General features: G+C 41.3%; 1 protein-coding gene across 4 annotated transcripts in view; it reads right to left on the bottom strand.

The window, feature by feature from the left end:
- mib1 (MIB E3 ubiquitin protein ligase 1) overlaps positions 1-21816 on the bottom strand; it is a 51906-nt gene extending 30090 nt beyond the window's left edge. For all 4 annotated transcript variants that reach the window (XM_070844453.1, XM_070844454.1, XM_070844455.1 and 1 more), the window contains exons 1-12: positions 20994-21816; positions 19711-19882; positions 16894-17023; positions 13224-13328; positions 12077-12143; positions 11324-11528; positions 10039-10222; positions 8513-8657; positions 8276-8409; positions 7237-7344; positions 6878-7075; positions 6506-6657 (exon numbers count right to left, since the gene is read on the bottom strand). In XM_070844453.1, the coding sequence (XP_070700554.1) occupies positions 6506-6657; positions 6878-7075; positions 7237-7344; positions 8276-8409; positions 8513-8657; positions 10039-10222; positions 11324-11528; positions 12077-12143; positions 13224-13328; positions 16894-17023; positions 19711-19882; positions 20994-21222 (1829 nt within the window). In that variant the 5' untranslated portion in view covers positions 21223-21816. The remainder of the gene's footprint in view (positions 1-6505; positions 6658-6877; positions 7076-7236; positions 7345-8275; positions 8410-8512; positions 8658-10038; positions 10223-11323; positions 11529-12076; positions 12144-13223; positions 13329-16893; positions 17024-19710; positions 19883-20993) is intronic.
- Positions 21817-25114: the final 3298 nt, after the last annotated feature.

Below are 25114 nucleotides of genomic sequence, written 5' to 3'. Positions count from 1 at the left end.
AGCCGACTAAAGAAATAAAAGCTTAAAAAAATGGTAAAAATACATGTAATTTACTGTATCTTAATGCAAAGATTGAACCAAACAAACTTTTTGGGAGGCAGAACAGGTGCTTTAAAAGTTGAAAGTTTTGTGATTAAAATTAAAAAGTGAGATTTTCTTTTTAATCTATACACTGCATGGCTAAAATATAGGAAGTGTTTGATGTTGCCCTAATAGCAGGAATGGTTTACTGATATTGTGATTGGCTGATTGACAACAGCTAATATAAGCTTTAGGCATACATATACAAAAACATATTCAAAGTTCATTTCTGTATTGGCAAAGGGATGGAGTTTTAGTAGAAAATGTTACCATACTGTACTACTGTAGTTCCCTGACAGAGACGTAAAATAATCTGCCCTCAGTCACTGTTCAAACAGTACCCCTACACTACAAATCAGTCTCTAGGACTTAAATGACTGGTTTAAATTAATGTTGTGACTTGACACCCCAGAGTGCTGCTGTAGGAACATAAGTGAGAGAGCTTGTGTATGTGGTTATGCCTCTGCATTTGTCTGTTGGCCGTCTCGGTGACCGCAGCGACAGCGTGCTTGCAGCAGGGCCCATCTGTCAGAGACTGTAATTGCTTCATGACTCCAGGACATTTGACTCAAGTGCACTGCCACAGATTATTATTATCCTTTTCTCAGGGAACAATTTTTCTCACTCTCTGGGAGGGAGCAAGCATAAAACTTAAAAAGATAGCGAGGAGGATAAATAGGCTGCCTGGGAGGCAGCAAAGGAGAAAGTTAGGTAAGGTTGATCAACTGCACCTATGTGTTATTGGTATAGTGGTAAATGGGGTGTAGTGCGCTAAATGTACCTGTGTGTCACACAGAGTGGGTGAAGGTGAACAGGCAAGAGAAAAAGCAGCAGTGAGAAAGAGACATAGCACTGTCCTTTTCAACTAGTGGGTGGACATGGTGTGATGAAGCACATCTCAGGTTTTAATAAGATATTTAACTGCAACATGGTCTTTCTTTGCTTGTGATGCTCTGGTTCTTTTAGGATAAAACTTTACTGCAGTAGAGCCTTTGGGACAGCTCATTTTGCAGCAGTTCCCGTGTCCGTCTCTGAAACGGTGATTCCACAATGCTTTGCTAAAGCTGGTAAAATGGAACCAAATCACCTCTTGAATGGATTTGGTCCCCTTCAACCAGCTGTAGCTATGCTTTGAATACTACGGGAGCTCCTTTTGCTGGGATGCCTTCAACACAATCGCTGCAATGACAGCAGGCCGCTTCCCGACGGTGGCGGGCTTATGGCTTTCCTCTATCAACAACATCTGGAATTTTCAGTGATTGTCATGTTCGATGATGAACCTGTTTGTCTTTTGACTAATAAAGAAACCAATCCCAGCTTTAAAACTTTGGTATGGTCCACTTTCCTGACTGACTGTTACCTCTCTGCCTCCAACGGGATTGATATTCTGACCACACTATCAATGGCTGTTTCAAAAATAGCAGGGGCGAGACGTGCAGCGTGCGCTATTTCAGAAACACAGCACTCACATGTCTGTGTGAGAATGTGCGGCTGTCTTGCTAAGACACCTCCTAAACTGGCTGTCACTGGCTGCCAACAGTCAATTACACTGTGGGTGGGAATAGGCAAAAGAAAAAAAATAAAGGAGAAGGCTCCACAGGGATATAATGGCATTGTAAAGAGATCTGAAGAGGAAATATGACAATAAGAGTGCGAGAAATAAAAAAGGGGCAAAATATAGTTGTTTAAAGACTATTCAATACACACAAACATACTCAAACTCTTGGCCTTCTTCCCCTGAAGCCTCCTGCAGCGATGTTGGACAAGCTGGGGTAGATGAGAGCCAGATGCTCTGGAGGACAGGAGCTGAACGCACAAAACACAGGAGCAGACCGCTCGCAAACAGTTACAGTCTCACACATTCACTCGCTGTTACCGCAGAACAGGCAAGCAGATCATCTCCCTTCACACTGCGTCTGCCGTCCACCCTCCTTTTCTTTTCTCGTCATTTCTCTTGGTTTTCCTAATTTGGCGCTTAACACTAACACTGTTCTTAAACTCAGAAAATACACAACATAACCAGAAAAACACTGGTCCAATTACTTAACTGCAAACTGATTTGAGGATGTGGGTATAATGTAGAACTTACACTATTAAACCTCATTGCAATAGCACTGAGGTCTCTATTTTTCTTGAATTCAAAGTGTTTTTTATCAGACCAATAACCATGAAATCTATTAGGGTAACGTAAAAGGCACTTGCTCACTCAATCACAGTAGTCTGACTTGATCAGTGTAGTCTGAAATGAGCAAAAGAGAGGGTGTAAAACTCCTAATTCAATCTATGGTAGACACGAAGAACGTGAATATAGTGGCAAGTCCCTAGAAATGCAAAAATTCTACCATTTCATAGATTTGCCTCCACGGGCCCACAACACTATTTTCTAACTGTTACAATAATACCATTTTAGTGTCACATGTCAGCGCTGGCATTTTATTGGGAAGACCTGTCATTTTTTTGGAGCAGTATTAATCATTCCAGAGCCCACTCCTCAGGTGAGGCCTTTACCATATGCGGTTTGCTTGTATGTTGCCACATTAAAAGAAAGCTGAGCACTATATGAGAGAGAGAGAGGGACAGAGAGAGAGACGAGGGCAAATATTACAAGGAGGTGATACGTAAAAGGGTACAGACCGCCACTGCAGGGCTTGTTTGGAGCCCGTTTATGAGTCATGGGCTATTAATCCTATTGTTTACAGTATTGTAGCAGCTACTGGCTTCTAGCAGCCCGAGGGAAAGACACAGAGACGAACCAGGCTCCCCTCGCAGGCTGGGGCTGCGGTAAACACACACAGGGAGAAAACACAACGTGGATGTCCGAGAAAATCGAACATGTTACTTCTGGTTATAACAGCATTTTGAATTTACTGGCAACTGTAAAACCGAACAACTATGTCTAATTTATGAGGAATTGCCTTTACACTCTGTAGTGGTACGTGTGAGTAATGAACGAGGTGAAATATAGTCAAACTCCCCAGTTCCTCCTGCACCCCTGATGGTAGAGTTGATTTGTCTCTGTATTTGGGGCTCTAAGTTGAAAGATTCATCTGTCACCCACAGTGTTCTTCCTATGCGTCTTCCTCAATCTTCTTTCCACCACTGGAAGACCAGCCCGCGCTCTCGAAACACCCAGGCACATAACACACATTACACACACACACCAGGGACTCTGACGCACTCTCTACTTGAGCCCAAAAGCAAGCATTTGATTTGAACTTACATCATTTACAAAGATTAAGCATAAGATAGCACCTGTTTTACAGGAGTTGTACTGTAATAGTTTTGATTAGAAACGATAGATTAGACTTGCTTAAGCCATGTATGCCAGAACATTCTGTGCTGGTGCTCAATCTAAACATGAGGGGAGAGAGAGAGAGAGAGAGCGGACCTACTATCAGGAAGCAATAATAGCATCAATAATTAAGTAAAGGGGCTTGATATCATCCTTCATCCAAAGGGGCTTTCGATCAACTTCCAAGCACTTCTTCACGTCAGTCGTCAAATGTACTTTTTAGAAATATGATTCTATGGTAGGAATTCCTCTAAGCGCTCAATCGAAACAACTGCCTCTCCACTGAAAACACACCAGACAAGGTACTTTCACTTCAACCAAGGGAGAGATTTTCGAGGGCTTTAGGACTTGTGGACTGTCTCCCCGATATTGCAGGAGCTCGAGTGTGAAATAAAAGTAAATGGGCAGACTGGAGAAGGCGACATATATCTTCGTTTCTCTGAAGGCAGGGGACAGAGCGTGGACCGAAACAAGCAACACACACACACACACACACCACAACAGTGGCAGCCCTGATACAGAAAACTGAACTCCAGTACTTTTTGCCACTTAATAAATGAGTCCTACGGCTTTCTGCTCTTTAATATTCTGAATCCTGGTTTACACATACACATTACACACCCATTGCATTTTAATATTTATAATGCAAGCAGTATTATGCCAGTCTGTGACCTTTCTTAAATAAGTTTACCATTATTCATTAAAGTTTAAAAGCTGTGCAATAAAAGACGACACAGTAGCCTTGTAATATTTTCCCTCTCAGAATACAAAGTCAGGCTGGGACTGCTGACCATATGGCTAAGTGTGTGTTGTCTGTGAGTGAGTTTTATTTATTTTTGTAATTTATTGAGTTTAATTTGAAATAGGTTTAACATGCAGATTAACCAGGTAGACCTATATCTACATAATTACATTTAATTATAGAATTTCAGGGACCATCAACTCTAGAACCACTTGAATGGGATCGAGCAAGCTTTTTTTCTGTGGTATTTAAAAATCAAAAGAAAAAGAAAGAAAAACGGTAAATTATTGCCGACTTTTTTGCTATTCATACTTTGTTTTTATTTGGTAATTCAAGATGGCTGATATCTTTTTCTGACTTTGTCTTTTAGTAAAGCACTGTATTCTGTTTGGTGTTCCGTCATTTGTTTTTGAAAAATCCTCAATACTATCATTTTAATCATTTGATTGCTGGAGAAATAAAATCCATACCCACAATCTGTAGGTTACTTAAATCTATTTGCCAATATATTTGATCGGCATACCACACAGGAAACAGGCACTGGCTTTAGACAATTCATTGTGCAGTGTGGCAGAGGTGGAGGGCTGAGCCTGGCCGCGCTTGTGGCAGGTGGCAGGTGTTCCACAGCCCTCTGACCTCAATTCCATTTGTCCTCATGCCAAAAGAATGAATGCCAGTGAAGGGGAATGACATTTAGCCTGGGATAACCACGCTCATGCACAAACATAATAATACACACCCAAAGCGCTCAGCACCGGAAGCAGCTGTTAACTTTTCTAGAAATCGGTCCAATCTGTAATACTGACCCTGTAACGTCAAAGCCCATCGCTTTAAGATACACTCAATGATGACACTCACTGAGCCATCTCTCATGGCTGAGAGACAAGAATAAAAACAGCCGAAGAGTGGAGCAGCAACCTGGAGCAGCCCGGAAATAGCTATGGCCAAGGACAAGGCTGACAACTGCTGCTGCTGCACTGACCAGCCGCTTCAGGCCAGCCTCTGCTCCCAACACACGGTAACGGACGAGCATAACAGCAAAATGAAACAACAAACAAAATTCAAGGACTATTAGCTACACTAATAAAAAAAAAAGTCAGCTGAAGACAGATGCTTGCGAGGCCTCAAAGGTAGTATAATGTCAGTTTGAGACCACACCATCTGTTAGGGAGATGGATGAAGCCTATAGGCCTGCTTCAAACTTCAATCAATGTCAAACTAAATTGAGATTACAAAGTAAATTTTAATAGTAGGATAAAATGTGATCAGTGAGGTAGTGGAATTAAACTTCCTTTAGTTTACACAGCTTTAAACTTTTTTTTAGATTTAAGTGGAATCTGTAGACGAATATCAAATATCCATATGAAGTCAATTTTTAGGTGAGGCATCACACAAGACTGCAATAGTATAATACAACCCAATGTGATCATGAAAAAAAGATTCATTATTAAATCTGTAACTTTGATCTATAGGTTTTGCAATTTTTTTTTAGAACACACTCACATTCAATAACAATCCGTGACTGAAAATTGATCATTAAAGCAAATACAATAATTTGCTAAATAAAGGCACATTCTGAAGTGCCATGCCAAATGATCCTCTGCCAGTTAATCAAAATTTCGTATTTGTTTATGTCAGCGACTGGACGTAGACTGTCTCCTAGTTTAGACCTGTAGGTGGTGAGCCCAAATCTTTCATTCCAACGGAGGATGATTAAGCAGAGGATTAGTAGTAACAGATTAGTAATTCTGCCATGTCCTCTGGCTGCTGAGAGGCAAAACATAAAGTCTGTGGTTGTAGTTTTGTCTAATATTTTCAAAAGTTTGATATGGCTTGATCGTAATGATACTCTGACATCTTTGTGTTTTCAGATGTGCTGAGGTAAATATTCAACACCAAAGTATGTATCAGTAGAGTTATTATTCAGTACTCCAGTCTAAATAACTAAATAATAATAAGCCAAATAACACGAGTAATATTTGTGGTGTGACTGTCACACAATGTAATGTGGGTTAATAAGGTTAAGAATCTCTAGGTGCCACTGATTTGATTTTGATTCAGGGTGCTGAGGTTCTCAGCGCAGCTAAACTTCTGATTTCCATGCTTTTTGTTGTTGTGAGACTGCATTGTGAACCCTCTGAATTCCAATTCAAAAAAAGAAGTCTTGTGCATCAATGCCCAAACATTAAAGTCACCTTATTTATCATCTGTGAATTTATTATGAGGCTTTTAAGGTAAGGGTTTAAGGATTTTGCATGTCTGTACCTGTCTGTATCAGACATTTATTGAGATCATGAGGATACAGTTTCCACACATTCCACTTAAACTTTCCCTGGTTCCTCGTGCACACCATGTAGGTCTGACAGCGGGAGCACAACAGTGTCTCATACCTGGGGTTTCCTCGTAGGGCGGCATGATGCAAGGCATTGAACCCATTATTGTTGGTGATGGTGACATCAGCGCCCGCTTCCAACAGCACTGACAGCATGTCATCTCTCTTCTTGCTTATGGCATCGTGCAGGGGTGTGTCCCCCTCTGAATCCTAAAAGGGACACCTTGTGTTATTTACTACTCTCTCACTAATCTGTGATTCAAGCCCTGCCTTGAATGGCCTGTCTATAACTTTATCACAGCAAACATAACAGCCAACCATGCAGTGTTGTTGACAGTGTTGATCTGTATACTTGCTTTTTATCACTTTTCTGAAAAGTCACAACTTGTGTGACAGAGCATATGGGTAAATAAGTCATTGTGATAGATACCTGGAGGCTGGGATGGCAGCCAAAGTCCAGCAGGGTTTTGACCACCTGCAGATGGCCTTTGTTGACAGCTATGTGTAATGGAGTCTGCCTTCGCTTGTTTCTGGCGTTCAAGTCAGCACCACCCCTCTGTAGCACCTCAATGACAGAGCCCTCATCACCAAAGGCTGCGTGGTGCACTGCCCGGTCTCCATCTTTGTCCTGGGTACAATGACACACCCACATAATGACTCAGTGTTATGTCTGTGAGTGGATTTGCGCATGTTTCTCCCTAAACTGTGAAATGTAATCATGAAGGCTTAGATGAATTTGGGAAAAGTCAGAATATGGCCAAGAGGAGATATTTATGTATTTATACTAACCTCAGCTTCCAGGTCCACGTTGTGTTTAAGCAGCAGCTTGAGGACATCCACGTGACCATTCTGACTGGCTGCCTGCATAGCAGTGTGTCCAGCACACTGTCCGTTCACCTGCAAACACAAAGTGAGAATGTGGATGCGTGTCAATGTCCTGTTTCAAGTTTAGATGCAAATCTACTGAATTAGCTGTTCACCTACAGGGATAAGAGATTGGTGAGGGTGTGTTTAAGCATTTGTTCGTGTGTATGTGCATGCACGGCCGGTTGTGCATGTTTCATCACCAACTGCAGCACTGCAAAAACTCCGAGCATAAATATTAATGTGAACTCCTTTGGGAGTCTCGAGACGTCTCTTGTCCTGGCAGGCGGATCACTTGGCCAAGCTCAATGTGCTCAGCTTTAAGCAAATAATTCCACTGAAAGGCAGTAGGGCATCTGGCCAGCCTTCACCAGTGAGACACACACACACACACACACACACACACGCACACACACGCACACACACGCACACACACGCACACACACGCACACACACACGCACACACACACACACGCACACACACGCACACACACACGCTCTCTGAGTGAAGACAGTATTGCAGACTTGACATGCCCAGTTCTCATAACCTATGCAGGGCACAGGCTTCTGTCCTGTGGCAAACAGGTGTATTCCCTGGCCTAAAGCCTGTGTCAGAACACAATTTGCAACCATATGGGGTTTTGTAGATGTTGGCTTGATTCTGAGAGTGAATCGGGTCTGTGCTGCAGTGCACACCAATGCTCCTCGGTGCCTCCTCTGGGCCCTGCTTTAATGCTTTTCAGAATGAGAGAGTTGCAGGAGTGGGAGGATCTCAGAGTCCTTTGCTAGGAGACACTCAACCCCCTCAATATACTCAGCAAAGAGAGGGGTATTCCAGTTTAAATTATCAGTGTTCTCTAACCATTTTGTATAAACTCAGTGACAAAATAGCTTGGTGTGCATAAAAACCAATCTAGAAATCCAGCAGCTGCTCATATCCAAATACTGCATGTTGAGCACTTACATCCACGTCAGGTCTCTTGAGGATGTCCTCCACCTTGGCCAGGTCTCCATTGGCTGCTGCCTTCACCAGCTCCTCGTTGATGTCTCCGGACTCTTGTGTCTCAAAAAGTTTCTTCAGCAGCTGAGAGAGACGCTCTGGACGGACAGAGGGAAAACATCAAATGTCAGAGAGTGAGCTGTGAGGACAAAGAACTAAGATGACACTTTCTTTATGTCAGTAGTGCATGTTTATACATACCTCCAGAGGCGTTGCTGACAGCAGAGCCAGAGGGGGCAATCTTGGTGACAGCGGCAGGATTGTAGGTCCAAGAAGTTCCACAAACCTCGACCTTTAGGTCACTATCAGAATAGATCTGCTGCACACGGCCCACCTTGCCTAGGGTCTGTTGATAAATATTGCGACAAACTCATTAGTATATGGAGGGCTGTTGTCTTTGGGCTACGTTCTGTGTAAACGAACAGTGGCAAAGGAAAGATGGAGCGAGATTGTTAGAAAGAGGAAAAAAAATTAGAGAGTGGAGGAAAGGATAAAGAGGAGGAAGTAGCCGCTCAACAAAGCAAGTGTCCTACACTGAGCAGAAACAAAGCTTGTGGCAAAAATAAAAACTGACAGAGAAAACTAGGTATTACAGATTTAGGCTTTGTTCTCATTATTCAAAAGCAATTTACTTGCACAAGAAAGAAGATGGATATAAAAGAGAGAGATCCTTCTACTGGCTACACTATTCTTCATCTACGCAGGCAATACAGAGAAGACGGAGTAAAATGCTTTCCAATTTTGAATCATATCATCTCAGTCTTGGCTATAAGAGAAAGAGGCACTTTGAGTCTGTCGAGCAGGGTCTGGGGCTGTCCTGAAGGATGCCATCAATAATGGGGACTGCTGCTGCAGTAGAGGCAGCAGCGGGCGGCAAACAGCCGTGGTTAGTGATCAAAGCTACAACCCATCTCAGGGTTTTAAGGCTCATTAGCTGCTGAGGGGGGCCAGTTTGGCAGGGACAAGTGGCATATTGGAGTAGACTGGCGTTACATAACCTAAGGCGTGCTGGGCAGCAATGAATAAACTTCATAATAAGGGAAGAATAAAGTCGTGTTGAGACTGAAAAAAGACAAACAAAAAAAAAAAAAAAAAATCAGCAGCTACACAGCCATGGACTGATTTGAGGGGAGGAATCATGTCTCAGCATGTTAGCAATTCTGCAACATTTCATAAAAGAAAATGAGGGAGTGGGACCGCTCAGTGTGAGAGGAGCAGCAGAGAATTACACGCAGTTAGATGAATTTAGGCCTAATTTATAGAGGCTTCTTGCATACAAATTGTGTGCCTGTGATGAAGTCAAAGACAGAATTCTGAATAAGAAATAAGAAATGACAAAAATGTCTGGTGCCAATAAGAACAGCTTTGATTTTCTTGCATCAAACACATCACAGAGTCATCAAATTTAAATTCAACTATCCACTGAGGTGTGGTTAAAATTTTAAGATGTGTTGTCACAGCTTTATAACTAAAGTGCAGTGGATAGTTTAGTTTGACGTTGCACTACGCAGATTAATTAAATAAATCTACCCTGACACATTCACATCTTTTTCACATCTTTTTAGAAAATCAATCATAAAACCCACCATGTTATTGAAACATTGCTACTGTATAGTTTATACATGTGTATGTTAGCATACAATTTAAAACTGACTTTTAAAAAGGCCCCCAGTGAGTGTGGTTACATTTACACAAATGAGTGTGTGAGACATCTTTTAGACTCTTACAGGCAGCATCGCCTCAGCCCACTCTCCGTGTCCTCTTTGTAGCAGCTTGATGCGGTCGATGTCATAGCAAATCTGGACCAGGTCACCCACAAGGAACTGAGAGGTGCCTCCCTCTGCCCCGGCTGCTACTTCACCGCTGCGTACTACATTGGCCTTTGTCAGCACTGCTGGGTTGAATGTCCATCTGCGGATAGAGAAATTAATGCATTCAAACAAATCAGACTAATTCACTCAAACTTCACAGAATATGATACATAGATTCTGAGCAGTCACTCATGTTTCCCATTACATTGTGGTGCAGTCCGCTGCACCTATGAGACCCCCCTGCCCCATGAGCAATTATTGATTTAATTCATTTGTTGAATGACAGAATTTGACCTAAAAAGATTCTAATTGTTATATGTAAGTTAGCATATGTTGTCAGATTTATAGTTGTGTAATACCTGTTCCTGTGATATATTGTCCTGTATCCGAAAAAAGTTGCATTCATTACAGTCAATATAGATGTGTTTTCTTATTTTGAGTTGTAATTGAATGTTCAGTGAGTAAATGCAAACGATACACTGTAAAGTAAGAGGGTTGTTCAAAACTCTGCATTATGTTAAGGCAGTAATTTTTGTGTTTATGTTTTGTTTTCACTGTGTTAGAAGTGATACTGGCCATGCCACCGGATGCCAGAAGAATAAAATGATTGACCCACTTTGCTGTGATTATTGATGCAGGGGGCCGTTACACTGTTTGTCTTGTCATAGTTGTTTATCTTACAAAGACCGCCCATTATGCGCTTCGGTGGTTGCAAAGTTATGGCGGGGCGAACTTCCAAGAAGCTCTCAGTGTCTAACAAAAAAAACAAAGTAGTCAAATATTTAAATTCTTTGAAATCAACGCCATCACCCTGGCAGCCAAGGCAATGAAAAACATCAGGCACTGCCTCCTATTAGCTGTTATCTAATTAAAATGTGTACCGTGCACCCCATCCATCTGCATGCCACAGCGCCAATAACCCCACCCCACTCCAAAATAAATGCTGTCGAGAATGCAAAATGCTCTCCCATGTCTCTGTTTGATAGGGATAAGTATACATAAAATTTATTTATTTATTTACATAAATAGACGGGAAAAAATAATGTAATAAATAATGTCATCACCATCTGAAAAGTGAAACTACCATGATATTAATGTTCACCCAGCCCAATACACAGTGAAGTATCCTGAAGAGATGAAGCAGTTTCATTGGTCCTGCTACAGCACCAATAAATTGGAGCCAGTCTGTTCAGTAACTCACCTGTTCCCACTGGGGTACTGGACGACAATATCATGATCTTCATCAATGCCACATACTGTGCCGGTGGTGGTGAGCGTCTCAAACATGCCGTCAGTCCACCCACCGTGGCCATGTTGGAGGGACTGGACAATCTCAAGGTCTAAGTCGATGTTGACCAAATCTCCAATCTGAAGACCGCCGGGATTTCTGTTGCCATTCTGCTCACCTGGGAGATGAAGACAAAGTTAAGGCTATTGAAAATAAAACTGCATTACTAAAAGTGTATCAAAAACAGTGGTCGTTTTGCACATCGACATTTTAAACCTGCAAGTGATTTTAAAAAGAAGTTTAGAGAAACAAATGTGAAAATACAGTTTAGAGAAATACATGTTGAGAAATCTGATGAAAAAAATAGTACTACAAAATACAAAGTACATGTGCAGTGGCAAATTGGTAAAAAGAAACAGATAAAGCATTATTACATGGACTACGCATCAAAACAGCTTTTATCTATTAATCAAACCTGCTGTCTGCTGCAGTGCTGAATGCAGAGAGACAATTCATTCCTGGAAGTCTTGGAATACTAAAACTGCATGACCTGAGCCTGTACCTGGTTTTAGCAGCCAGGTCACTGTGTAGTGCTGCCATCTAGTGGCCAGACAGAATTCACTGCAAGTGAATCTCTCCTAATGCCCTTGAATTCACTGCACCAGAATGATGGGTGAAAGAATTGGTGCAATAATGACGGTGGACACAGATCACTGGCTTACTTACCTAAAACGGGACAGTGATCTCTGTAAAAAGAGCCTCCTTTGGCGTCCTGGACACATTTCAGGTCCGACTGAGAGAAAAAAAAAAAAGAGGGAAGGGGTTAGATAATTACCCTGGGTAATTCAATTAGTAGAGGGGCATGGGGATCATGAATAATGAAACTGAGAATTTACACACTTCAAGCTGTAGAGTCTTTGTAGTTGCCTAGAATACCAACAATATCAGTGCCCTAAGGGTAAGGCAGGACAATGAAACATTGCATTGCTACAGAGAGAAAGCGTATCATTTGTGATGACTCAGATGCGCAGCCACTGTGGCAGAGTTAGAGGGCAGAGATGATTGCGAGGCAAAGTAAACATTCCTCTGAACTGAATGAACACTTAAGTCCTGAGGACAAGTCCCAACAAACTAATAATTCAAGTCTATCCTGGTGTATCCAGCCAGCAGGGAACTTTTGATCTTATGATCCTTTGTGCATGAAGCAGACATTACAAGACAGGAAAAGGTGTAGGCCTCAAAACATACACTAATCTGCAGTGCCTTTATAGTTGTTTGCTTGATTTGATCACTGTCTTCATAAGAAACAAAGCCAAAATAAAACTGTCAAGATGGGAGGTCTAATCCATGATGTACTTAATCCAGAGGCAGATGCCATCTACCTTCCTATTAGCCTATTAGAATAACAAAGGACAAATCTGTTATGAAACCGAGGAATGCGATTGGCCTCTTTTGTAAAAAGGCAAGGGCAGTCTCCACCAATGAGGACGATGCTTTTCATATTAGTCGCGTGTGTATCTGCGCCTGCAACAACCCCAAGAGGACGGCCCCCTCCTCTAAAGTTGACCTCCATGTTCACTCTCTCCCCCTAAAAAGCAGAAAGAACAGCTTGCCTTTATCATGCAGATACCTTCCCCTTCCAGCTGCCTGTACAATGGCGCCTTACTCATGCTGGCTGCGTGGCTCTCACAAAGGCCTGGCAGCAAAAGAAAGAGCCTCAGCCCTGCGGTCAAACACAAAAGCCACCTGACAGCTGATCTTTTGTGAGACTCTGTGTCTTTGCGCGTGTGCGTGCATGTGTGTGTGAGTGTGTGTGTGAGAGAGAGAGAGAGAGAGAGACTGAACGTCAGGGTCAAGCTGGGAGTTTGCTCACCATTCCCTCAAAGCCAACTCTGTACAGGTTCTTGGCCCCGTTGTCCCATAGGACGTAGGCGGCGCTGTGAGGGCTGGCTGCACTCCAGTCCTGGATCTCCGTCACCTGTGGAGTAGATGGAGTAGGAGGAGGTATAAGAGAGAGGGAAAATGACACACTGAAAACAGATTGTTTTGGGTTATAATTGGAATTTCATGAAAATCTGCACCGAGAATGGGGTTTTTTTTCTGCCTGTGTATGAAAATAAAGCTTTCAGCATACTATATGTAGAATTATAAATATTGACCAGAAGGCCATCATTTTCTTAGTGGGAGGTATGAAGCAGATGTGATACTTTATCGATCCCTGTAGGAAAGGTCAAGGTGAAGGCTGAAGTACAAAACAGAAATCCTGGAGTGAAGTAACTCAGTGCTCAAAGCTCCCAAGCCATGTGCAGGGAACCAAATTTGCACTCTCAGGCTTCGTTTTAGTTTTATGAACCACTTTTTTCTAACACGGTGATAGATAATGCATGTGACACAGGAGAGGAAGAGCTGCTAGCAAGCGGATGTAGTCCATCTGTAAAGAGTAGTGTCAGACGCTCTGTACGCTGCACCACCGCTGTGTTTCGACTTCAAGGAAAATTTAATTCCCTCACTACCGAGACATATAAGTGTGACATATCAAGAACAAATCTGATTAGGCTTTGACTCTTGGGGTCGCAATTTGATTTTGTTTTAATTCTCCCCACATGGCAATTTTATAGTCAATACTAACCTTTCATTGTTTTGATTTCTTTTACCAGTTGGGAATAGTGAAATCTCCAAGAATGCTTTAATTAAACATTTACAACCATTATCATGTTTGTTTGCAAAGAAAAACAAGACACCAGAAAAAGGCAAACCTAGTTCAGAGCCTGTGGGAAACATTTTGAAGAATGTCTATTACTGAAAATGGGACTAAGGGTTTCAGAAGTCTCTTCTTTCTTTTTAAAAAGGGAATTCAGTTGTTATTATGAGTAATTAACAAAAATCGGAGTCTGGTTATTAGAATACGACTAAATTATCTTTGATGGATTCAGGCAAGTTAGCAATATCCATGTACTGCTATGTATCCATGTGTGAATTTCTCAAACATACTTGGTGTGTAAGAAATGCTCTTCACAAAAAACAGCTAATACTTTTACAGGATACAGTAGAAAACACAAATCATAACAGAAATCCAAAGATGATTAAAAATATGCATCAATCATCCACCTAAGTAGCTGCAAAAAAACAAAACATTTCAATAAATAAAAAGCCAGGCACTGCTTGTTCACGGACAGAAAGGAAAAGCTCTCAAAGCTGCTCTCTCCTTACTCTCTTTTCACAGTGGGCAGGACCATTAAGGGGTTAATAAATCTATGGGTCTCCCCTTTTACCTCATTAAATGTGTGCATGCACATTTAAAAAATGAATCAGTGTGAGGTAGACAGTCTATGCTGGACCAATGGAGGCAGTCAAAAGATGAAGAGGGGATCAAAACCACCAAACGCACACCAACTAAAATACCTGCCACAACATTTCTACATACGCTTTTATGCAGTTAGTACTTGTTAATTACATTATGACTAATGCTATACCTGACTTATGTGGTGAGAACCAGCTCACAGCTTTTGGCTAAATATTTTGAAAGGTACTGTAAGCCAAGAAAAATGATGTTATATAGGCATAAATATGCAATGAGCCACGAATGGGGACTGCAAAATCAATTCAAATTTGGATGTTAAGGTTAGGATTTTCACATGAGACAATTCTGTGTCCATCACAAGGAGGGCAACACTTTCATCACATTGAGAAAGTGTCAAGATAAGAGGAGTATTCAAGTAAATGAATTCTTTAGTTAAAAGCTGGGCCTTAAGTAAATACAGAAATCAAATCGTTAAATTATTTTCAGGCCCCTTACAGAGGTAATTGATTAATGGGCCTTAGGAGGTAATACTCATGCTAAACTAATGGAACATCTAAGCTGCAAGACATGCAGTAGCAGTTTTCTGGAGAGCATATTGCTTACAGCATCATAAAACAGTAATGAGATATGCCATTAAATAACACAGCAAAATGAAGTCTTAAATTGCCTGGAGGGACTCTTAAATTGAATACTCTGGAGTCTGGACCAGAGTCAAAATACACACACTTTACAGCACATTTACAGCATAAATCTAAATAGACCAGGCTAAACAAATGCAACCTCATCAGACATTGTATTACTTTCTAATGATGTATTTAGGCTTGGAATAACCTGTAGCAGGGAAGTCTGATTATTGCCTCAGTAAAGATATAGAGGAATCAGCAGAATGAAACCAAGGAATACAATTTCACACATTCAACTAGTTCTTCTTAACATTTCTATACCTATATTTCTATTAATTACATTTTAATAATTTTCCACCACATTGTGTATTTTTTTTTTTAATCCTAAAAGTTAACCTCTTCTCAACGTGAGCATAGAAATGATTCAACACACCAGCCTAAATTTCTACTAAATGTGTATTATAGACTGTGGCAGTGGAAGCTTAATAGCAGGGCTAATTTATCATTCTTTACTTATAAAACTATGAATCGTTACCTTTAAATATCACTTTCATGTCACTGTATTTCTTAATTTTTGGTGGGATAAGCCACAAGAAATTAACACATTTTTTCCGAAATAGTCATTCTCCAGTCCAGCTATAGGTGGCTAACATTTTATTGACACTGTGATAAGAGACAAGATATTGATTTTGGTCATCGTTGTGTGCATTAATATGCATTGCAGATTGCACTGTAGATAAGGAGTATGACTTTTATTAAGGACTGCAGAGCAATGATAAAGTTATCCAGATTATTTCAGGACCACTGTAACTTCTAAGACAGCAAAGTGCTGCACACCTAACTAGTCACCACAGGACTGGGCTGTTTGTGTTCTCCTTGGCTTATAATATAATATGCCACTGCTACAAGTCGAGTCTGGCAGTGCCCTTCCTGTTTTGGTTGAGGCTCTTGCACATTTCACATCAAATCATATCCTGGGATGCAAGTTTGTTTTTTCCTCCCTTTAACTGTTCAGGGAAGGGGATCTTTGATTCAACCCTTAATTGTGGTCATGTTGCCACATGTGGTCGTGATGGCTTCTGGCAGACTTACCAAGCCTGCCTTACCTCCAGGGATATAATATTGTGAAGCTTTAAAATAAAAGCAAAAAGTTTGCCTGCATTTTTGATCTTCATCATTTAGCAGATATGCTCATTCAACAAAAAGGGTAAATAAGGTATCTGCACACTCAGACATCACTGAGACAATTATTTCTCTTTTTTCCCCAACAAGCACCTTTTAGTTTTACTTAATACTCCTTGATGCTTTATCCACTGCAGACAACTTTGAGTGGCTGGAACCCGGACCTCAGGTAAAGTAGAAAATGATTTGTTAAATAAAAAGACAGCAAAGCAGAGTGCTAAGTCGTATGTTTTTCACTGTATGATAAATAGCAAAGCCAGATAGATGTTGTGACCACTGGCCCAACTGGGTGTCTACCAGACTGGCATGAGTCTGCATCTTATTGGCCTCAGTGCTTTCTGCTGCTCATCTCTCTATTGTACACATTTCCAGGTCAAACTGTTTGAGGCTTGGGGAGAAAAAAATGGGCAGAGTAGAGTTACAGGCTCAAATCCTACCTTTCCTCTCCTCCCGTTGCCTCCATCTTGGTCTTCCCATTGCCAGTCTACTCCTCTCACCACCCGGCCACCAGTGAAGATCCCTCTGGCTGTGATTTTCTTTGACTTGCGACGTGACTCTAAAAGTACTCTGCACAGGTTAAAAAAAAAAAAATACACAAAAATGAGGCAATTATTTTCATTCAGGCTAAGCTTTGATCCTTCATATGACACAGTCTGAGTATTAAACAGCAAGTGTTTGTAAGTGCTCTGTTTACATGGATCAATTCCCTGATTTTCTCAATTACTAACAAATATGCATTGAAAATGGGATGCCGGTGCCTCCCTCCTGCTATCTCGTATCCTTAACTGCTCTGTCCTATGTGCCTACTGTTCTGGAGTCATAGTGTAAATTACTTTCAGCAAATAAGATATGGCTACAGATCAAAATCCTTACTGCGAGCGTTGAGCCTTAACAATATCTAATCTGCTGTATCAACCATTCAGTCCCTGAAAATCATTTGAACAGTCTCAGTATTGGGCATCTAATGTTTCATAATCAAACATTTGTTGGAGTTGTGTGCAGCACATCATTAATGACCTATCTTTTCATTTCTTTGAGATCACAAACACCCCATTTCATTGTGGCCAGATCATGTACATGAGCTTTCTATAGGTCAGAATTTGATTTTTACTTTCTACTGCCTTGGGGAATGCAATTTGTTTGTAGTTAAATTCAAGTGCCATTGAGTGGCAGGTGTCATGTCGTAACATTACGAATAACAACAATCTTTATAATAGCACAGCATTCACACCTTACTGACAGTTCCTTCCCATTTCACCCATACCCAACAATCATGGCACTGAAGATGCAAGTTGAAAGCCAGGACTTGAGCAGTTGAATGCAAACTTTTTTAAATGTATTTTATATTGCAATAATGCTGTGAGCTGCAGTCTAAACTCCAGCTTAGCTATAAGACTAACCAATGAAAAGGTAGTAGTAGATGAAACATCCAGCATCCAGCTGTGTCCACTGTGAGCTATGATAGCAGACACAGCAGCTGGACAGTGTAGGTCTAACCAATGCAAATAGCTTGGGGCCTCTAACCACTCCCTCTTCGGCAGTTAGTGACAGAATCTAATGTGGTGTAACAAAACACCCCACCACGTCGTCGGAGCAGTGTGAGCTGGGGAGACCTCCAGCACCCATTGTTCATTATGCAATGCCTGTCTCAGGGGAAATGAAGTAGTTCTCAGTTGAAAAGGCTGCCAGCTGTTGGGCCATGTGTTCATTTACTAAACTATAGCTGAAATAGGACTGAAATGGATGAAGCATCATCACAGAACCGACTGTCTATGTGATAACAAAATCAAGTGCAAGTTCTGGAATTTGGGGAGTGTTTATGTTCACTGTCAAATAATACACACAAGTCTATAAATCAAATCAGTGATTGTCTGTTTTTCCTACAATATACATTAGCTGCCTTAACCATCTATGTAGAGCATCTCTGAATACACAGAGCAAAGCTGCCTTCAATAACTTGCCTTGATTTTGTCTCTACATGAATTAATTCATAATAATGTTTGTACTTTCCACACACCGCGCCTAAAATGTTGTTTACTCTAAAAACATTTGGTAATTTTTTTTATACCATTACCTGAGGGTAGATACACTACACATCACTTACACCCACTCTAATATATTGAACACACATACAGTATCTTGAGTAGGATACATGGTATTGTGCTCAGATCACTTTTATTGGATTAGTTATGCCCAACCATAATTATCACTAATCGTGCCCAAACTGAAAAAAAAAGCTTGGGTGAACTCCCAATGTAATGACCAAAAAAAATAGAACATAAAACCTAATTCTATTTTCAGATAAACATTTAATTAGCCAACTAGTCAGCTGGCTAACCTTGCTGACAGTGTTAACACTTCTTAATGAGGCTTTATAGTAAACCTTCCACTGTCTTAACAGCCAAACACCTTCCCACTAAAATGTGTTTATTGTGAGGTACAAAGGTATAAATGGTAGTGTTACAGATCAACATAAGCTTCCAGCAGCAAATAACGAGTAAAATTGAACAATGGAGCTCCCGCTGTGGCAATGCCATTTGAGTGACAGAATGACTTAAGGCAAATGGTGATAAATATAGCAATATTAGCTGCAACAGAATTAAGTGAAAACACTGGGATGTCACAATACACATGTCTAGTGTCATTATTATTATTTTTATAGTATTATTAGCAACCTCTGGGACACTTATAATACAGTTGTGTTAAGCAGAAAGCTGTCTTGCATAGTAATGTAGTGAAAAGTCTCCATTATCACTGTTCATCATATGCATGACAATGTTTTTGGCAGAGTCAAACCACTAAATTCTGAAATTAGAAAGTCAGCTGCAAATCAGACTTTTCAATCAATCTGGTTTTACATTTCATGAGCATGCAGCCTTCTGAAAACACAAATACCAAAACAAAAAGTAACTGGGAAATCTGCTCAAATACATTCTATAAATGGGAAGCACTGCATTAATATAATTTTTAAAAGGGTCTGCCTGGATCTTAAAACGAGGCTGAGTTGTTGCCTGGCAACTGAGGGCTGGGAGCATAGAGACAGACTCTGTCTGCCTGTGAGGTAGGGTGCACAACATACTTCTCAAATGTCACACAAACATAAAGCAACATAAAGCCAAACTATGGAGTGAAACGATACACCGACCCATCACAATGAAGTGCATGAATTACATGGTTACCTTGTGTTTATTCATTGGTCACTGGTGGGTCTAAGGCGAGGCACAATAATGATAAATGTTGCAGAGTTAACTAACCTCTCACTGCCTGGGGTGGTGATCCTGTAGAACCGGTGTCTCAGGTGATGCTTGTCTCCATGGTAACAGGTTGTGCAGAGATCGTAATTGGTGCACTCAGCACATTTCCAGCGAATACCGATGATGGGCTGTTGACGGCAGGTGTCACACATGGTTCCATCATGCTTGATGCCTGGTGGGAGGGGGCAATATTAAGTCAATGAAAATAAATTGGGGTAGTAACACTACTGGAACAACTTAACATTTTGCTATCAACAATATGCATATAATCTCAACACTTACTCTATATGCACACTGAACTCTATACTCTAGTCTGACATATCTAAGACATTACCACACTTCAATATTATTCATACATTTTAGAAGGGCTAAACTCATTCACAAAGAATCCTAAATCTGCTTAACCAAGAACAAATAGACTAATTTTGGCTTTAAGTTTGGCCCTACCTTTTGGATATGCATACAGCTTTAACAAACACATTGTATGAACTGCATATTTTGGATATGCGGTTCATATTTCAGAATCACTAAAAAGTATTACAGAAAAATCAACTACTCCTCATCCAATGTCTGCATCTTCTGGTAGGTGGGTAAAAAAAAAAGAAGCTGAAAAGCTCCTGTCAATGGAATATGTGCTGAAAAGTACAACTGTATTAGCATGTAATGCTACAACAAGCACAGAGGGACAAAGCTAAACAATAGTGTAGTGGTCCATAAACATTCATGTCTGTGCATGCACAGACAGTGTGCATCCTAAATCCTGGCATACTTTTATACAATGAGAAAGACATATGTTTTTCCTCTAAATGTGGAATTTTGAGTCTCAGCCATGTTTACATAGTCTTGACTCTGGACGTGCATGTTGTGTATTTCGCACAGTTTATTTGCATAACTTGCACACAGAGCAGTCTGAGACATCTGCTCAGACAGGATGTACCTAAATACTCATATTGTTTTTATACATGTCGGGGTGGTCAAGCATAACACAGACATTAGCTAGTCAACAACTAATTTACTACTGAATTATATGTATCCTCAAAGTTTATCTATTTTAAATGACAGATCCTTTACGTTGCTATCGTAATCTAATATTTTAATTACAGTAACAACTAATTATTGCCGTCTGATCAATTTCATTTCTGCACCCATCAAAGCCCCAGAATTAAGACCAACAAAAGGACCAATATCTTGTGTGCTGTGGTTAACTCTGTAGCATGGGAAGACACTTGTATTGAATGAGTCTGGAAAGTACTGGCAAACAAAATCAAGTGATGCAAAGTTACCTGTTGGAGCACTGTCTAATATCCTCACGTCGTAAGCTCCAGAACAGCGGTAGTTAGCGGCAGTCCCATTATCCCAGACAACCACCACCTCCTCCGGACTTTCAAAACTCCTGACGGTACCAACATGTCCCTCTCCACCATCCTGCTTCCCCCACTTCCAGTCAGGTCCACGAACCACTCTCGCCCCAACTCCTTCCATCATTGCCCGATTATTCCTGCCGGTGGTCATTTACGAAAAGGTCTCGCAATGCCACAGAAATTCGTACAGCAGTCTCTGCTAGCCAGCTATCACTGTGCTGGTGGACAGTTTCCAAATGCAACTGCGAGCAAGTCCTAACAGGAAAGAGGCTTGAACAATCCACAAAGCTAGCCTGCTAGCTAAGTAGCTAACTTAGCTACCCTAAGGAGGCTGTTGTTCCCTCTTACAAAAACTATTCCCGCAAGCTAGCGTTAACTGCGAGCCAGTGCCTCCTCTGAGAATGAGACACCAATTACCCTAAAATCCTAGTAGCCACATTTCTAGCTCAGCCAGATCTCAGTCCTCAGCAAGCTGTCCCTCTCCTCCACTCCACACATAAGAATGCCACCTCTTCAACTTAGCAAGCTAGCGAGCCGAGTTGCTAGCTATCGCAATGCTAGCGGGATAAACCTCTCCGAGCTAGCAAGTGCTTGTCGTTGAGGTAAATGTAGTCCTTCTGCTGGTCGCTTATCCTCAATGTTGTTGTCTGAGGTGCTGAAAATCCATCCAAGGTGTTCCCTTTGTCAGCCAGAGATGGTTCCCTGGAGTCAACTCAGACTAAACGCGTCGCCATTATTGTCAATCATCGTTCAGACCTCAGACGAGCAACAACTGGCTCCGGAGATGAACGACAAAACCCGAAGACTCCAGGCTCGGAAAACAGGCACGAGTCCGACCCACAGCGCGCGTGCGCATCTGCACCGTGCAAAACCCAGTTCAGTGTGTGCATGAAACAGAACCTCAACATTTTAATTAAAGCTGCAAGCAGCATTGAAGGGCCCTCGCACCTTCGTGCACGTCTGGGTGTGCGGCGGCTGACCTTTCCATGTGTCTCAGAATTTTCACACGTTTTTGACAGTGCATGAAGGAGTTACATGTCACTTCCTGTGTCCCCTATGAGGGGCTAGAGAACAGACATTAATCACGTCCTATATTCCAGTGTATGAAGTGTTGACTACACTGTGAAAATTTCATGCAAATCAAATGATGATTGCCACAGAAGTCTGACTTCCTGTTGCCACTAGGTGGCGCAATGACTGTGGTTGCTAATTGGCATGTAGATGTCTTCTGGGACTCTTATTAAGCATGATACATTTTAAACAGATTGGATACTGTACACTGAAGATACAGCAGTTTCCTGTTTCATGGCGAACAAGGCGTCGCCATTAAAGACTTTACATAACTTTTCATCGTTAATGTCTTTTCTACATGCTGACCAAGTTTGAGGTGGATCGGATCAAGCTCCTTGGACTAGTTTGTTCATTTTTGTCCCGTCAATCCCCGAAAGTTGACCAAATTTTGACACTTGATTCAAAATGGCCGACTTCCTGTTGGGTTTAGGTCATGGCACCAAGAGACATTTTTGTAGGTGTCATCATGCTTCATATGCGCACCGAATTTTGTACATGTAGGTGAAATGTAGCCCGTGGGCTAGTTCATCTAAGTTTTGTAGGGGGCGCCATAGAGCTGTTTTGCTCCACCCAAACACATGAACCAAATGTTTAGCCCTTCAAAACGAACATCCTGTTTCATGGCGAACAAGGCGTCACTATGATAACAGCGTTTAACGAAACCTCAAGAGCTTCATAAATTTGCATCATCCACGTCTTGGGAATGTTTGGACCAAATTCGAGGTGGCTGTGGTTAACCTGCTGAGCGGGTAATTGCGGCTATTAGCCCCTGTTCCACCACAGGAGCTTTTCTCATTTACCTGGGATTTTGAAAATTCTCAGTGCGTTTCCACCAAAATTACCCGGGAAAAAACTTCACCCGGAATTCTTGAGGGGCGGGACTGTGCGCTGAAGAACGCTGATTGGTGGAACACACTTGCAGCGTTCCACACTTCCGTGTTTAAGCCAGTGTGGCTGCAACTTGTTTGTTTATGGAAGAATAGCCGACAAGCTGGCGGAGCTAAATGTAGGGCAGACGCCGAAACAAATCTGTGAAAAGTTGAAGAAACTTATTCAAGATTATAAGAAGCTGAAGGACCACAACAGTCGCAGTGGGTCAGACCGCCGTACTATACGTCCCCCATACGTCATCAGCCTGATTTGAATAAATGTACCGGAACTTCGAGGTGCGGCGGAAACGCAAACCACACAGATTACCAGGAATTCTTCCATCCAGGTAAATAAAATTCTTTATTAAATTAAATTCCTGGTAATAAAAGTTCCTGGAAATGTTGGTGGAAAGGGGGCTAATGGTTCGTTAACACGCCGGGCTATCATGTGAGACGTTAGGGTGAATGGGTGTTGAGCTGCCCGGGAAGGGTGCTCAGGACAGCACTGCATGTGGCCGATAGGTGGTGTCGTTGGCCACCTGCTCTGTTTAGCGAAGGTCGCTCCAGGTGACAAGTCCAGTTGACTTTTGCTCAACTCCTAAGGAATAACAGAGAGTATAGTTTACTGTTTTAAGGAAAAGACGAAGATTTAAAAAATATTTCTATAGAACATGTATATATATTTCGTTTAAGAGTGGGAACATAGAGTGTACAAACCAGTATTGACTAACTAACTAATGAATAACTATCACATACATAAGAATGAATGATATCTACGCACATGAATGCACCCACAGATACATTTAATTAGGTTACATTAGATCGGATTCAAGTTTATAGTCACCAAGACAAAGAAGTGCTGTTCAGCAATGGGCAGTAGACATGGCTACACTAAGTAGTGTAGTACACTAAGGAGTGTGAACAGTATGAACGCTGTGAAACTATTGCACTAAGAATTATGCAGTCTGAGCCTGTGCAGCAGTTAGAGTGTGAGGCACAGATAGTAGATTGTCTACAGTATTTACTGCACATTGGGGTTACAGTGGTATCATTACAGCTGAATGAACTGGTGGCAGGTGACAGTTATTCAAATATTCCTAATTAAGTGAGCCAACTCACAGATGGGAAATAGCAGCAGCATGATTGTGTCTGCTGGTGTTAATGAATTAAATATTTTATTTTTTCGTGAAGACAGTGTCACACATTATACTGAATGTAGTTATTAACTAGCATATTGAATCATAATGTTATTTGTTTTTTTTAAATAGTAATTAATTAATTACTATTCTATTAAAAAATTAAATGATTAACAACTTGCTGAATTGAAGTCTGTAATTTTTTCAGTGGAAATGTCATATCAGACTCATATGGACTTAGGTCCATCTGAGCCTTAAGCCTTAAGAGGAGAAAAACATTTAAATGTCTCAGATGGACCTGGATTAGAAAAGGCCACTAAAGGGGACTAAGCCAAAAAAGTCCTGTGGGCCCTTCATAACCCTCTATTTTTACCACTCTCTGTGTATTGTGTAGGTATCAAAGCAAAACTGATGAGGTGAAATACACCACGTGAGCATAATCTAAGATGAAATTTAAAACGAAGGCCTTAAAAGGAGATTTAAACTCAGCTTTCTCTACAAGATGGGGCTCCAAAATTAGGTAATAATACAGGCGGTGGTTTAAGGCTCCTATAATTTCAGGTTATAATGTGCTGTAGTGTTGCATACAATGTTAACAAACACTTTTCAATTGATTAAGTTACAACAAACTAGTTGCCACATGGTGAGCCTGAAGTCTTTGGGCTCCCTGTGGGTCTATAGCCTCTGGGGTAGTTTTCTGCTTGCCCTGGTTGGTTAGTTTTACTACCACTGCAGGAAATCCATAATCAAATGATGCTCATGCCATGTTTGGAAAATACCTTTTCAGAGCCATATCTAGGGCCGTTTTTCTACTATACTACACTTCTGCTATGACTACAATGGCCCCCCCTAACCACCTACACCTATGCAGAGGTGTAGGTGGTTAGGGGGGCCATTGTAGACCAGACAGTCGGCTCAGAACCAGCTTTTTCTTCAGCCAGTTAAAGAAATCTAGTGGGGCCCACAG

The sequence above is a fragment of the Pempheris klunzingeri genome, chromosome 15, assembly GCF_042242105.1.
Source record: "Pempheris klunzingeri isolate RE-2024b chromosome 15, fPemKlu1.hap1, whole genome shotgun sequence".
Lineage (NCBI taxonomy): Eukaryota > Metazoa > Chordata > Actinopteri > Acropomatiformes > Pempheridae > Pempheris > Pempheris klunzingeri.
This window is presented reverse-complemented; position numbering and strand designations above follow the sequence as displayed.